Raw genomic sequence first — 17,136 nt, 5'->3', positions numbered from 1 at the left:
ATTCTTGCTAAGGGACCTGTCTGCTTTTACTTCTGAAAGATCATGACCTCAACACGCAGCAAGGCATGGTTGTGGTCCTACACAGGATTAACCTCAGTTGGATTTGAGCTACCTTTCCCCTGTGACAGGACACAAGAAGTTAATCCAAGCCCCTCTCACAAAGAGCAGGAACATAAACTGGAATCCTGAGTCAGTCATAAATCCTAGCCTCAGATACAGGAGCAATAAAGAATTAATAATATTTGAATCTTGTTATTTTGAAAATCCCTTAACCTTTTTAAATGCCCTATAGGAGCCTTAATCTCATAAAAATTCCATTTCTTTGGAAATGCTATTATGTTGAGTGGGTTTTGTTGGTTTTTTTAATAATCAAAAGGAGCATTTTGTACAGCTCCTGAACTTTATCTAGTCTATTCCATGTTCTTTCTGCTGAATACTTAGCATAAAAACATCTCCTCTTATTTTCAGTTCCAACCTTCCCTGAGCCTTCACCTTTCTGACCACCGACAACTTCAGTCTGCCCATTTCTTACAGGGCCTTTATCTCAAATAGTCGTCATCTGTAGGAAAAAAATATTCTTTCTCAAAATAAAAACAAACAAACAAACAAAAAAAAACAACCCAGGAGCTTTATATTTTATTGTGGGTGAGGGAGAGCACCTGTTTATTTTTAAATTTTGCTACAGAGAATTGCCCTGCTGAGTCAAGCTGTTTGTCAAAATATAATGTTTGCTATATGGGACTTTTCCAAATCCGTTCTTGTGCTAAGATACAGCTCAAGAGTGCTTGTAGGGTGGTTTTGTTCACATAACATGGCAGAGCCTTGTTTCTCTCAACACTGCACACCTGACTCACAGGCTCTTTCCTTTTCTGGAAGACACCAGCCTACAAAATTCAGCACTTTTCAGTTCTGTGCTGCTGTTACCTCTAAGTGCATTTCTCCTACTCCACATTTCCAGTTGCTAGCATGCAGAGCCTGAAGCTAATTTCCCCATTTATGTATTGTAGACAAATCTTGCCACCACCAGCCCAGATCAGCCTTTGGCCACCCTCAGGACCTGTTCCCTTGGCTCTGTTTGCAGTTAGTTTTCAACAGCTATGAGTCTTAACTAACCCATTGCTCTTAGCATACCTCTGTGCAGTGTTTCTTCCAGAAGAGAATCTGCTTAGATGGTGTTACTGTGACTGTGAGTTTAATGGCAATATCAAAGTATCTGCTGGAAGACTGAGGTAAGGAAAGGTAGAGAAATATCAAACTACCAATGAAGAAAAGCATCATATTTTCAGATAGTATGTCAATTACAATAAAGAATTTCAGTCTGACTTGAAGAAAAAAGGCTCGGGAAAAGAGTGAAAATTAAATCCTTTTAATTTCTGATTTTACTCCTGCTTTCAGCAAACCTCATCCTCCTTCCTCCCCTAAACAAAAACAAAACAAACCCAGTTGTGTCACATAATGACTGTAGGTTATTGTGGTTTTTTTTCTTGTCATGGAACCTCTACTAGGCTAGAAGCAAAACTACACTGCACAGAGGCAGCTACTAGATGGCAATCAAAAGATAGATTTTTTTAAAATCTCTTGGTTAGCAGAGTCACTAATGTCTCTACTCCCAACTAGGTACCACAGACATTATACCATAGCCTTCATATTGTTACCATACCTACACCAGAAAAAAGTCTATCATGTTAAAAAAAAAATCATATTTATAGCTTTTAAAAGACTTCACAGAGTGCAGAGGCTCCCAGACATTTCCATCATGACTAAGAAGCAGTCCAGTAAGGACAGTCAGATTGCTACCACAAACATGGTCGCCAATTTAAAATGATGGCTGCAGAAATGCTGCCATGACTTAGCAGACTCCACGTATACAAATTTCCAAATGCCTCAAGAAATAGGTCTCAAATTTCCCCATTCATTCTGCAAATTTCATAGGAATACTCCCTGAGTTTAAAAATGAGCTTTTAAGAATCTTCACAGTCTCATGGGAAAGTGCAGCTGCTGTCTCAGAATCATTTAATCACTCAAATCTGGATGATAGAGTGCACCACTTACCGCTGAACTGATAAGGAAAGGGAATCTAAGTGGTCCTCGCCCTTAAAAGCCATATTTATCCTGTTCTCATGTGCACTTCTCCATAGGCTGGGATCTAGAAAGAAAACAGTCATTTAGTAAAACTAGGGAACCTCAGGCACCTCCAGCCCAGGCTGGCATGGCATTTTCCTGCTCTTCTGTGGAGAGCGCTCATTGAAACAAATAAAAAGTCTCCTTTTTCACAGATGCCCCACAATTCCAGCTGATAACCAAAGCCATTAAGTAACTTTCAGAGCATAATCAATGTAGGGTTTGCATATTCCTGAAGATCCTGGACTACTGCACAAGTCAGAGCCATCTGGGTTGAACATTTCTGAGTTAGTACTGAGGTATTATTTAGCCTCATTTATATTATATTAGCTTGAATGTTAGAGAAAATCTATTGAGTATTATAGTAATTCTTCATGTTATTGTGAGAAAGATTGCAAGTGAGGTCCCTTCCAGCCCTAATTATCCTGCAATATGATTTCAGGATTGTTAAGTACTACATTTAAAGAAAGGTCCTTGATGTCTAAGTTACTGAAGTATTTGACCCTTCCATGTTAGACAATTTCATTTTTTATACATTTTAAATGCTGCACACATCTTTTTCCTCCATGATTTCCCTTTATACCTAGTGACCAAGAGGTGCATCCAAGCTTTATTCCACTAGAAGAAAAAAAAGGAAAAAAAAAGAAGAAAGACTCCTCATTTTCATGAAAGGAAGAGTTCTGCCTCTTTCCCTCTTATTTTAATCAGCCTCACCTGACATTAGAACACTACCTACTGCTGTAGGTAGGTCAAAGCACATTCACAGTAAAAATCATAGAGGATTTATTCTACAAAAAAGGTGAAGTCATTTTCACTCACACACATGGCTAGAAAAAAACAGGCAAAACATTTGAAGGAAAAGATTAATCTATGACTCAGGAAGAAGGAGAAGGAAATGGATTCATTTCGACAAGGAGACAGGAATAGTGGGAAAATTATGCTTTCTTAGATGTGAAGAAAAAATTGGGATCAATGGATCTCGCTCCTAGAGAAAATACTTTACACAAGAAATTACTGCTGTTTGTGTCACCAACTGAGGAAGAGGGTTTTTGAAGTAGCTGCTTGAGAAATTCTGCTATTTGGTTATTGGCTGCACTGTGCAAGCTGAGTCAGCCAGCATTCAAGATATTTGCCACCCCAAATTGCTCTTAATTGACACAGAGTAGTCCTCACTCCCTTTCCTACCAAACTGATCTCATTACTAATGCATGTCCTTGTTTTTTCCCCCAAGATCTCACAAACACGTCCTGAGCACATAAAAGTATTACAGCCAAAGTAATGGGTTCACATGCTCTGTCCCCTGTTAGCACCAGATTGCTCTGCTGATGGTGTCATCCTGTGTTCCTCCCTACCCCCTAGGTTTTTCCTGGAAGTAACAAACTTAATGTAATCCTTCTCTAGATGTATAAACTAAGAAGATTGGAATATAGGAGAAGAATCTAGTAAATAAGCCAAAACCAACACCAAAAAGGCACATTAAAAATAGTTTAATTGTTACTGAAGTCTGTGGTTTAAGAAGATTGCAGTTATTTCATGGGTTTTGACTGAAGGGTCACAAGCCCAAGTATGAAAATTTTAGTATGTATTCTTCTGCTCCTGTGACACACTAAGATTTGAAAAACAGGCTTATTTTGGGGGATGAGGGGGATTTAAAGCATTTAGTGTATGATATACAGATTTCACCAACAAATGGAATAAATGAGCTCTCTTCATTTCCACTAGTAGAAGATTTTATCTTTTTTAAAGACATTTAAGATTACCAGATACAAACAATTGTATAATCACATTTACTGGAAACAGCCAAATACCACAATGACCACTGTCTTCATTTAGAGGAGATACCCTTAAAACTGAACACATCCACATAAAAAAAACTCCAAAATTAATTTTCCCTCCAATATCTTGTAATTTAAAGGACAAAAACCCCCAATATTTTAGAGAGCAGAATTACAGATTTCATGGACACTAAGTACCTCTTTCTGCTCAGCATTAGACCTGGATTTACCTTCTTATGCTACCAACACTAAATCAAATCTGAAGCTTTAGCTCCCTCTGGCAAGCCAAATCTCCTTCACCATAAGCTCAACCTACTACTAATTTCTGCACATACAAATCAAAGCACCTGCTTGTACTCCATTACTTGTGATCAGTGACATAATGTACACAGACATAAATTAGATTATTGCATGTCCTTGTTCCCCATAAATTAGAAACCTGACAAAAATGCAAGTTTTTATATGCTGTCTTCCCACAAAACACACTTTTATATTATGTCTGAGAGCCTTTAAAATTATTATCAACTCCTACTTAGAGGTTACTTATGCTCCAGGAATAATAACAAAATGCCACACTAATATCTTAACCAAACTATCTGGCTTGAGACTATGATTAGATATTAGCTCAGATCTTCAATCCCAAATTAATTTTGGCAACATGAGGAAATTGTCTCCCCTGGCACTTGGCCAGGGAATCCACTGTAGCCCCAGGATCATAAGAGAGGTTGCAACACCAGTGATTTGTGGTACAGGCTTCTGGTCCTGCTTGGAATGCCGCCTCCACCTGCTGGGCAATTACAGAGCTCCATGGCAGATTTCCAGTGCTCTCATTTCCAGGTAAGACCAAGACGACTGCAGTTCCTAGTAAGGACTAGGAGAGAGCTGATGAGTCCTTCTCTTTAGTTGATGCTGCTTTTTATTCAAGTCCACAACGCAGTGATGAGCTCTAGTCACCACTCCAAGAAGCAAAGTCCTCTACTCTAGCTGAATATGGAGACGTTACACATGCACTCACTTTTATGAAGTATACATCTAATAATAGATAACATCAGTAGACTTCTGTGGAAGAGTCTAATATTTTTTTCCACTGAAAACTATTTTTTCCATGACCAATGATTAGACCCACGGCTGGTTGGAGATGCTGTCCAGGTAAATTTGTGCAAAAAAAAACGCAAATCAAAACAAACCAAAAAACCCACTGCTTGGAGTTTGGTAATTTTGGTAGAAGCCTGAGTGACACACTGAAATAATAAAATTGTATTCTGGACTGTTATGAAGTCGTTTATTTAACACCTTATATAGAGCTTTACATCTGCACACAGCCTTGTATCCCAATGTAAATGCTGGCTTACAATTTGTTTGACCCCTCAGCAGCACGTGCATGTGGAATTACATGTATTCAGGGCAGCAGGCTCTGTGTCCTGCATTCTCCTCTTTGTGATTTCAACACTGAATTAGATTTTGAGATGTTATTTCCTCGAGGAATAGATGCAGATACGTACAGCACAAACCACATTTCAATCCCGTCCAATACAGTCAGCCAAAAGCTTTTCTCAGACAGCAGGAGTTCAGAGGAGGGTAAAGCATCACACCTGAAAGAGCATGAAAGCATCGCTCTCAGAGATCAGGAGTCTCAAGTAAAGACATGACCTTCATGGCCAAAAATCCCCAAAACCACATAAGCAGGAAGAGGGGATCTTGCTCACAGACAGGCACCAGGCCTTGCCAGCAACTGACAGAGAACTAAAAATATTTTCAAAAATTGTCAAACAGCCCACCTGTAAATTAAAGGAAGAGAAGTCTCACCCCAACTTACACCAGGCTTGGCAGCACAGGGGAAGCCTGTGCAGCACCTCATTAGCAGAGTGATGCAGCTGGCAGCTGTGATCCCACTGTTCCACCACAAACCCCTCCTGCCTCACAAGAACTCCCTGCTGGGAGCCTCCTGCTGCTCCAGTCTGTTCAGCAATGGAGAGCAGCTTCTACAGAGCCACGGCGCTTTTTAGCACCCTGAAATACCTGCTATTTCTGCTAGGATAACAAATTGCAACTTGTAAAATCGCCCAGTTGAAATTTCTTCTCCATCATTCAAAGCGTTAGCTTATATTTAACAAACTACAAATTGAGAGAGTTTTAGCATAAAGATTCTTCTAGGAACAACATCCATGCCCAAAAGTATCATGGTAACAGCACATTTTCCAGGTGAAGTCAGTGTAACTCCTTTTCTTCTACTACTGATGGCCTTAAAGTTCACGATCACAAAATGATGTCCTTACTAATTAAGCCCTGAAACTTCAGACAATTAAATTCACATTTTTGAGCTCATTCATGTCAAACATGTTCACCCTTGCAAAAGCTCAAATCAAAAGGCAAATCCCTGAACTTTCACCGTGCCCTTTCTAAGCCCTAACATCATAACTTCAACACTAAAATATCTTAAAATAAGGTCAATCAAGAGCATCATTTCTCTTTCAAGAAGAGACAGAAATCCACATATCTAGCCTCTGATAATTAATAATCATCTGAATTAGAAGAGCATGTTATTTATAAGCAATATGGTTAACCTGAGAATAAGAAGTTATTAGCTAAAAGTCATTTCAGACCAGATACCCCTTGATTAATATGAACAGTTCCTGTCTGTACTAAAGTACAACCTCTTTTCTGCCAAACAGTGCTCACCCTTATTTTACAATTCTGAGAGTCAGGGAATCATTAGTTATTATTCTCCTATAGGCAGAATAACTGTTAATGGAATGCCACAAATCAAATTAAGAGCAAAATTCTGACAGCATTTATAAGAGAGGTCAGGAAGTAAATACATACATTCTGTCCTTCAGTAACACATCCCAGCCCATCAGAAGTTTTTCCACGCTAATCATTTAAGGACTCAAGATCTTGTGTCATTCTGCATTATAAGAGGCTTATATGGACATGAATTAATTACAATAGTAAGAGCCAACTCAAAATGAAGCTGCATGTCACAAATCTAAGAAACCATAAAACCAGGAGCAAAAATAATGAAGAGCCCTTCAAACGGTGCATTAAAATGGGTTGTATTAGCATGGGATCATATACACAAATCTGTGGACCACACTCCTAGAATGCAAAATTAAAACTAGGAAGGAGAGGTGGGAAAAAGCACTACCTGTGGCATTCATTCAAGGCAGCAGCTCTTGCAGAACCAATAATCAGAGAGGAAACACTGCTGAATAGTTTATGCTTTACACTTCAAGTAACAATCTGAAGCATAAATCCATTTTCAGTCACAGAGGAGTTTTATTTTTATGGATATTTCTTCCCCTCTTTTCTCTCTGCTTTCTGTAGAGAGGGTCTCTCATTTTAAATGAGTCTCTGTATTTGAAAATATTCATTTTAATATATCATAAAACAGTTTATTTTGGAAGGCACTTAAACATCATCTAGTTCCAACCCCCCTGGGTTTCAGTAGGGTTATCTTCCACTAGATCAGGTTGCCCACAGCTTCATCTACCCTGTTCTTGACTATACACACATATTATATACATATATTTATTTGCATCTGTTAATTTAAATATTTTATAAATATTTCACTTATATTTTCATAATCGTAAAAAAATCTTGTTTTATTATGTATTCATTATAAATTTATATTAAATTAAATATTTTTAAAGTATATATTATAATATATATGGAGGTTTGGCTTGTGTGCATATATAATTATATACACACGCACTTGTCTGATGTAGTCATTCATGTAAACTCAAGTTTGTGGTATTTCTTTTTTCTTATGGATATTTCTCATTTTGGCCTTGTTTTACACATCTGTACCTTGGAAAAATCCAGTGGGATGGAGAGGGAGGAACAAATAAAGATCCACCTCAGTCAAATAGGCCATCCTGAAAACCACAGATAAGGAATGTTACTGTGTAGATCCATGAGGGCGGAAGAAAAAAACAAATCTGAAGCCAGGACCATTCCTCTGCATACAGAGGAATCCCTTAATTCACTTCTGGGTTTTAAAAATCTCCTTGAACATTCAAAAAAAAAATTGTTTTATGATCTCCACAAGGCAAAATCCTGCTTTGAAAGCAAGATATATTGGACTGCTCCTTCCATATCTTTATTTTAGGGGATCATAGGAAAGACACTAAGTAGAATATATGTAGAATATATTTATGCAGGTAATTAACTTTATCCAAGATTAGGAATGGATGAGATCAATCATCACACATACTACAGTAAATCCTTCTGTCAAGGCATGAGTTTTCTTACTATGTATCTTCAACAGTTTTCCCATTCAAATACAAAATATCTGGGAAAATGGAGTTTTGGCAGTCATTGATTACATCGTGAAAATCTTTAAAATAAGGAGATAAAGAAGAGTATAACAGATTTGCTGACTTCTTTTCACCCACTTCCCCTCAAAATTACTTAAGGCCACTAGAACAGTCACTTGGCATCTTTTGGGGGTTTTTTTAATCTTATCAAAGTCTTTAAAGTCTCTCCTTCTGAAAGAGGCAAACCAATTTCTATAGCTGGCAGTATTATGCGAACAAACTGATTAGTGGTCACATTTCTAGCAATTAGCATTTCAGAGGCAGTTTCACTGGAAAAGAACTTACTTTAGAGATTCAGGAACTGAATAGTAAGTGTTAGGTTGGTGCACTCCAGGGCTCTATTTTACCTTTTATGCTGTGCAGAATAATCACCGTACAAAAATGTTTATTGGTTCTCAGAGCAGAAGAAATGCAAGCTGCTACCACCTAACTCTGAGGGGTAATTCCAATAGCCCAGGCTGCCCAGAGGTCCATCCAACCTGGCCTTGAACACTTCCAGGGATGAGCAATCCACAACTCTGGGCAACATCTCCCAGTGCCTCACCATCCTCACAGAAAAGAATTTGATCCAAATATTTAATCTAAGCTGATTCTCAGTTTAAAGCCATCATCCCTTCTCCTAGTACTATGTGCCTTTGTAGAAAGTCCCTCTCCAGTCTCTTCTAGGCCCCCTTCCAGTACTGGAAGGCTACTCTAAAGTCTCCCCAGAGCCTCCTCTCCTCCAGGCTGAAGGATCCCAATTCTCTCAGCCTCTCCTAACAGGAGAGGTGCTCCATTCCTGTAATAGCCCTTGTGGTCCTTCTCTGAATTGACTCCAGCAGCTCTGTATCCTTCCTGTGCTGGGGACCCCACTGTGGCATGAGACATCAGAGGTTTGTGCTGACAATAAACTACCTCAAGTGAAATTGCTCTGCTTTGGTCTCATTGTCTCTCCCTGACACCACAGCCAGGATTTCATCTTGTCTCCATGTAGGGAGGTCAGAAATAAAAGGGCTGTTCTTCAGCCAGCCACCATGTAGGGCACAAGGGAAAATAGGAGATTTTTGTACCTTAGAGCGTAGAAACACGGAAGTGTAGACTGTGCTGCCCAGAAGAAATGCCTACAGAATATCACCATTTTCTGTTATTAGACAATGTGAATCTTCCAAGTGTAATGAAATTGGAGCTAAGATTCATTATTTCCTCTACAAACATGCAAAAATTCCAAAAGGATCTTAACACGAAAAGAAATAAAAGAAATTTCTTTCCCCATTGAAGCATAAAATAAAGAATAATTGACTAATCCAAAGTTAAATATAATACAAGTAAAAAATGAAACAAAATATTCCAGGGTTTAACACCGTAAACAAGAGCATAGAAAAGATAACTCTGTATTTAACCACTTCAAAGGGAAGGGAATAGAGACCTCCACAAATAACTCACTGCAAGGAAACATGACAGTATTTGCACATCTCTGTGTACAAACCATTACCTATAATGAAAGGATTTCATCTTAATAGCCGTCCCTGTTAGTCAGACAAGAAGACTAAAAGACATCTTTATTTACTTTGATATTCCTCAAGAAAGAAAACAAATCTGACATTTTAACAGAGAGAAGCAAAACAATATTATTAATTCAGGTCATTGCCCACACTAGCCAAGGCTGTATAGGACTGGCATCACAAGGCATTGCATGGTAAACACTGGTTGTATTTTCACAATATTTGCCAGTGGTGATTAAGCTTATTATTTTACAGAGTTAATATCAAATTGCTCTTTTTTGGTCATAACTCTGAAAACCTTAAGACCAGCTTAGACCTGTACAGATAAACACACATTTATCTGAAAGTTAGCTATTCTTGGCCTTCTGTGATTGTGTTCTCTCTAGTCCTTAAACCACTCCTCTTTGAATTAGTAATAAACTTCCTACTTCTTTCAATCAACTTCAGCATAAATTTTTTTTACATTTCTACAACATATTGGGGAAAAGTAAAACAAGGACATGAGAGAACTACGGAAAACTTAAAAGGGAAGAAAGCAGATGAGAGAGATCAAAGTTACTGTCTGCTAATAAGGTAACTCAACAGAATACAAGAGCAGATCAAATTGGGCAACAAGCACATAAGACCAACCAACACACCAAAGAAAATGTAAAACACACGTGGTTGAGCTACATATTTTCAAGGATCCCAGCTCTCTTCATGCGCATTGCAAGTTCTACCTTCAAGCCTGTCTTTTCAAGATAGACACAGTAAATCCAGTAGACAAATGTCCTAAAAGCTGAAAGTCAGTGTTGTGAAATTCCCTATGCACTAAAAGGCAAGAACATGGAGCTTACAGCAAAATCTGAGTGTAGTTTCTATTTCTTGCTTTTTTCCTTTAATTGACTCCAATTAGCACTTCCAGACAGCCTGTCAGCAAACTGTGCTACCTAGTCATTATAATTCTACACAAAGAACAAGCCATAAAGCAGCAGCAAGCTTTTTCTATTTGTAAGGAGAAAAGACTTCATTTATAATTTTGAACCACTGCCAAAGAGGATCCAATCACCAGACATTTTCTTCTTCCTCTGTCCTTTGCACAAAAAAAAAAAAAAAAAAATGTGGAGGAGCCAAAAAAGCTGTAACAATATCACAGAGAGGGAATCCTCAGCAGGGCTAGAGGCAAAAGTACTCTGCAGGATTATTCCCATATCCAGTGTCTCAGGGGTGGGTGTAACATGAGCAGAGCACATCCAGAAACTCCAAGAAAACCCAAAGGCTCAGGGAGATTTTCCAGCGTGCTCACATTACTTTTGCACCAGAGATCAAGTTGGGTGTGGGAGCAGAAAGTGCAAATCCTATCCAAGTCAATGAGCTGCACACAGTCTGTGTGCTCCAAGTACTCCTGAGCCTCTGGCTGAAGAGCTTCTGAAGGCCAAGCAAAAACAGTTCAGACCTGATGGAATAACAGTTTTTGTAAGGATCACAGGATATCCTGGACTGGAAGGGACCCAAGGGTTATCAAAGTCCGACTTTTGGCCCTCCATAGGACAAGCCCCAAGAGTCACACCATGTGCCAAGAGCATTGTCCAAATTTTTCTTGAACTCTGGCAGGTTTGGTTCTGTGAGCATTTCCCTGGGGAACTGTTTCAGTGCCCAACCACCCCCTGGGTGAAGAACTTTTCCCTGATATCCAACTTGGACCTCCCCTGACACAACTTCAGGCCATTCGCTCAGGTCCTGACAGAGGTCACCAGAGGGATCAGTGCCTGCCCCTCCTCTTCCCCTCATGAGGAAGGTGTAGACTGTGATGAGATTCATAGAACCACAGAATATGAATTGGAAGGGACCATCAGGATCATCAAGTCCAGCTTTTGGCCCTGAGCAGGACAGCTTTCTTTGGAGCTTTTTGAGTCTGGGGTTTTGGGGTTTTTTGTTGACATTGTTGCTGGTTTTGTTTTTTAATCTTTCCTCCTTCCCAATTAACAGGCTGAAGTTTTAGTATGGAGGAGCCAGGGAGGAGACCACAGTCAAAATAATAAAAAGAAATATAAGGAGAGGAGTACTGTTTATTAGGAGGTAAAGTTTGGATGTTTATGAGTGTGTGAACAGCCATGCCATGCATGAAAATATTGCAGCTCAGTAGGGACCACTGCAGTTTCAATTAAAAAGTGACTCTATGTCACAGTACTTTTAACTACTAAACCCCCCAAATTCAACAGCTATACAAGTCACAGCCTATATCTTCTTTTACACTGCTAAGTCCCATATATGCAGCAAATTACAGAAATCCAAAAACTTCACATCTATCAGCTGATGTTCAGTAACCCATTTATTCAAGGACCTGGCACACAAGTTCTGAGTACACAATGAATTGCTACAGTCTGTTCCAGGATGGCTGCATTGTTTGTTCTCATGATTTTCTAAAAATTGATATTGAAAGAAAAGAAAAATTATCTTTTAAACTGTACAAGTCTCCTTGCAGAACAGGGCTGGTGTTTTGATAAATATTTCCCATTATTATCATGAGGTTGTAACAGTTTGTGATGGCAGAAGTAGAGACACATACCAGAATTAGCTGGAAAGAAAAGTCCCAGAGCCAATTTTGCTTTTAGCAGCCAAATTCAATGAATTTGTAATGATTAGGTTTAGGAGTGCTCAGATTCCAGACTTTGTTTTTCCTCCCCATAGAAAAATATAATAGTGACTATAGAGGGTTTTATCCATAATATCAGCTGAGCTTTGCAGTTACTTATGATTATTCTTTGTTTCCCTGCAAGTCTAACAGAGATACATTAGACTCACATTTGGAAAGCAGTCTGTTCACCCATTTCCTATGCAAGTCTCTGCACTATTAACCCTCCAGATACATGAGACTGGTAAGAACAAAGAGAAGTAAAAGTTCTCCATGAACTTCCACTTCCAGAAATTTGACATTGACTGTTTCAGTTGCAAACGCACCAAAACTTAGAAGTCACACTGCTGATCCACTACCCTGAAAATTTCAGTCTTCTGACTTGTTGTTACACCTGTGATACGTGGGCAGTGGATCAACCCATTTCCCATTTGCAAGAGTAGCTAAGAAAACTCAAAATCCCTCCAGAGACCTCATTTCACTATTAAAATAACAGCACTTTTCCATGTACCAGCTCTAGAGATATTTCCATGATCAAGAATTTTCTTTGTCTCCATTTGCCATTATCAGCCTCAGAAAACTCTGCCAGTCTCGAAACACCCATCATCTCCAGTATGTCCAGTGCAACCTAAAGGCAATAATTTGCCTCAGCAAGAAAACAGACGTGTTCCTAACCCCTCGGGGTGACAGAGTGCACATTCCACCTGCACCTGCGGCTTTCATTATTTCCAGTGTGCCTGAGGTTAGAGATGCGATCAACAATCCAGTGTTTACCTCAGCTGGATCCAAGGAACTGCCTGTTCCAATTACACTTACATTATACCAGTAAATAACTGAGGGTCAGGCATGTCAAAGACCTTGGAAGGTATTGCCAGTGCCCACCCACTGATGTGCCAGTGCCTTGGCATCCCACAGGAAGGATCTGCCATCTGAGCAGCCAGGCAGAGTCTGCCCCAATAGCAGGAGAGAATGCACACAGGAGTTTTTTTGTTTAGATTCACATTATCTGGACAAGACACAGAGCAGAGGTTTCAGGGCAATAGCCTATGACCTCTCTCAGTCAGTGCCCAGGTGAAAGAACAGGATCCTGAAGCCACATATCATCTATACTCATTACCACAACCTGAATGTCACATAGGTAATTTGAAGCTCACGTGCATGGCCCAGCTTTCCTAGCTACTGTCAAGTACAGACCTCAGTGAGAAAACTGTCCCCAAAAGCACAATCAGCACTTGCACAGCAGACCCAAAACCTAAAATAACTTTATTTATTTAAGGATAGATTTCTGTGACCAACAACATGTACATGCAAGGAAAAAAGTGACATCTTTAAATTGAAGGAAAAAAAATTAAAATTACTGCAGTGGTAAATGTAAATCAGTTCTGAGACCCAGCAACCTAATTGTCCATTAAGATATCAAAAAACAGATTCTTCTTTTAATTTAATAGTCTTCTAAAAGAGAACCCAAGAAAATGTAAGGCATTACTCATGGTAGAACTACAGGACAGAGCTTTCGACTCATGACTCATGCAATAAAAGGGAAAGCAGTTCATAAGCAAATTCTGAAAAGTTTCAAAGCACAAGATGAATTTACCTTTTAAAGAAAAGCACTTCAGTAAGATGGGGTGGAAAAAGAAATCAGTTACAGGAAACATAGGGCAGTGGTTACATACAGGGAATGAAAACAGAAATCATCCTGCTTTTCACAACAAGGTGCGTCACCACCCTCTCACAGCTATGCAGAAACTTATTTAACCTCTCTCCATATTCTGAAGTGATAATGTTCCAAATTCCTCTACTCTCTTTAGTGCAATGACATATTATGTCTGCAAAGGTGACGGCTGGGGTTGCCTTTTTACAGCCCTTGAAGCTCAACTTTATTCTAAAGCATCAGCTCAAATCTAATTCCAGGAACTGAAGACCTCATACATGTGAGAGTGAAATGCGTAAAGCACAAAACTAGATTTTAGTAAAAATGTGAAATGGCTGAATCCTGACAGAAGGTGACTAAGAGGGGAATCCAGTAAGGAGTAAACGCAGAAAAACAAGTCAGGAACTTTAACATCTCAGAGCCCCTAAAAAATTAGAAGAATAAAACTGCAAAGTCAAAACTCAGATGGGCAATGCTTTTTTTCTAGCACAAGTGCCACTTGTTCCCACAAAGTCACTGTGACTCAGAACCAGGCATCACACAGCCACAGATTCATTGAGGTTGAAGATACCTCAGCTTCAAAAGGGAAATTCTTATGGATAATACAAACTACCAAAGCTAAAATTATTTATAATAATTTTTAAATTAATTGTCACACCTCAAGAAAATCACTACTTGTGTTACATCCTCCTCTTAGGCTGTCCTTGAAATTTTGGCTTCTGGTTTAATTTTTGAAGACAAACATTTTCCAGGATAACAGAAAACTGAATGGAAGAGCTAGATGGGGTCAGGAGAAGTCAATGAGAGGAAAAAATGCATTGAAGTTCCCAACAGCCCTGCCACTGACTTCAGTGGTGAAATAAGCCAAAAACTTATTGTACATTTAGGAGTTAAGATTGACTGGGACCTTTCTAAAATTACATATACAAAACACCAGCTTCTGCGAGTAATTATCAGTTCATATACCCATAAAAGTCAAGAGAATATATTTTATTACCTGCTCATCTTATTCACAGAGTAGAGCCAACATTAGTCAGCACAAGCTGCTTGCGAGCAGGAAGGCTTCAATCATTAAGGAAGGGATGTAATTAAAAGGAGGGAAATCCAAAACACAGTTATACCTACCAATCATGTCATCCAAATTGTACTATTTTATTCATCAAAAATAAAGCTTTGAAACAAAGATGCCATATTTTATGCAAGTTCTTGATTATCTTTCTTCGGAGGGAACATGTAATTTACAAGAAAGAGGACTTAAAGCTTTAAGTGCCTCTGACTTAATTCAGCATTGCTGTATTGATGGTCCCATTTAGATGATTCCATTTTAGGCCCCTCTAACGCATTAAAGGCATGACTTACTCACATCCATTTGGCTAATGATCCCCTACTGCTCTAAAGTAAATGACAGCTATTTACAGTAAATTATTCAATTAGATAGAGGGAAGTGCGGTATTCATTTTATATTGTTTGACATGGCAAAACAGAAGTGTGCATGAAGGCAGGTAGGGCATTTTAATCTTACAGAATCAATTGTTTAATCCACAGCAGGAGAATAAATACTCTCCACAATACTTGTCAGCATCAGGTTTTTTTATTGTAAACATTCTAAGAGAGACTGAAGTGTTGCAACTCTAGTTAATATAATTCAGTCCACTTCAAAAGTAAGTCGCCATGCCACGCAAGGAATACCAGCATCTAACAGGACTGCTTTATTTTAGGCACAATTTCAAGGAGCATACAAAGTGACCATACGCTAGCAGAAGACCAAATTTCCATTTAAATAAAGGAAACAGGCGTGAGCAATTCTGAATCCCATTTATCTGTAATGGGATTTACACTACTAAGTGACTACCTCACTCTCCAAAACAAGAACTCAATGTCCCAAGGCATTTGGATAGTGGGGGATTCTCAATTTATGAAATCCCAGGACAGGACAGGACAGCTTAGCTTCTCTCACAAATTAAGAGAGGGATTCAGAAGGATAATCAAATAAAGAACAAGCTGGGGCTAAAACAGAGTCCAGAAAAAGAAGGAATGATTGTACTGCAATAACTCAGAACCAGTCCTTGATTTGAGAATCTTATCACACATTCATCCACTCTTTTCCAGGAGTTGAAGGGGGTGTGAGTACATACACGTTACAATCCCTTCTGTATAAATACGCCTGGCCACGACACCTGGAGAAAAAAGGAAGTCGTGACTTTGCTGTCTCCTGTCAAGCCTTTGCCTTATAAAAGGGAAAATGAACAAGTAGTTCTCATTATTAAAGACAGGAACATGAAGTCCAAGGAGCAGGACAGGCCACCATGTGTGCTGATCCTGCCAGGGACCATGCTTGTGAGACTCTCAGGCCTCCCAGAATTTATCTGAGGGGGGAAAAAAGGAATAGGCAATTTGTCTAAGCCCTCCCAGCTAGCCCTAATTTTGGAGAATTTCTCTCTTCTGCAAGCCCAGAATCCCTCAGAACAAGTGCCCAGCACCCCAAATAGAAGAACATTTTCCTCTGGCTAACCTGCCAACGCATTTAATTTTCTAAAGGCAGAGGGCCAAGTTCAGCAAGCACAGCTCCTGCTAAGCTTAATGGGAGCTGTACTTGCCTGTGCCAGGCAGTGGAGGTTTGCTGGAGGACTGCAAGGAACACACCACAGAAAATAAAACTGCTGCCAGTACCTCTATTCAGAGGCTGCATTTGAATGGACTGCTCTTTTTTTTTTTTTTTTTTCCCCTGATTTTATTCAATTCTACTAAAGCTGCTGGCACAATGAAACCTTTCCTACTCTTAGCATGTGTTCACTCACTTCCATGAGCAAGGAATCCAGACTGGCTGCTTGTAGTGATGAATTTTGTCCAAAGATCAGCTTACCACAACTAGGCTGTATAAATTTAACAGTCATTTGGTGCCTTATAGCCAACAGTGCCGGCCAGATTATTCAATTCAACAACTCCTGAATTGTTGCATTTCAATGCAACAGATCGCATTTCAATGGCTCCAGATCCTATTTTCTGCTAACCAGTTCTCATTGCTTCTATTTTTCTAGCTACCTTCATCTTCTTATGAGTTATTATGCCTTAACTTCTAGCTCTACCAGAACCAAACAAGAAAATTTTAGTCAAGGTTCTCAGTGGCTCTAAGCTACGCCGATTTTTACTAGGCAAAGATTTCTCCATTATTATTTGC

General features: G+C 39.2%; 1 protein-coding gene across 16 annotated transcripts in view; it reads right to left on the bottom strand.

The window, feature by feature from the left end:
* Positions 1–17,136, bottom strand: part of INSC (INSC spindle orientation adaptor protein) — a 136,519-nt gene that overhangs the window by 82,968 nt on the left and 36,415 nt on the right. For 4 of the 16 annotated variants that reach the window (XM_066187603.1, XM_066187604.1, XM_066187602.1 and 1 more), the window contains 2 exons: positions 5,399–5,488; positions 2,053–2,146 (listed from right to left, as the gene is read on the bottom strand). The exons of 9 other annotated variants lie outside the window; for them this stretch is intronic. In XM_066187603.1, the coding sequence (XP_066043700.1) occupies positions 2,053–2,105 (53 nt within the window). In that variant the 5' untranslated portion in view covers positions 2,106–2,146; positions 5,399–5,488. The remainder of the gene's footprint in view (positions 1–2,052; positions 2,147–5,398; positions 5,489–17,136) is intronic. 3 more of the 16 variants (XM_066187608.1, XM_066187605.1, XM_066187607.1) reach the window with 1 other exon arrangement.

This window comes from Chamaea fasciata, unplaced genomic scaffold (assembly GCF_029207755.1).
Source record: "Chamaea fasciata isolate MVZ Bird 193981 ecotype frontalis unplaced genomic scaffold, bChaFas1.0.hap1 SCAF_7, whole genome shotgun sequence".
In the NCBI taxonomy this organism is placed as follows: domain Eukaryota; kingdom Metazoa; phylum Chordata; class Aves; order Passeriformes; family Sylviidae; genus Chamaea; species Chamaea fasciata.
This window is presented reverse-complemented; position numbering and strand designations above follow the sequence as displayed.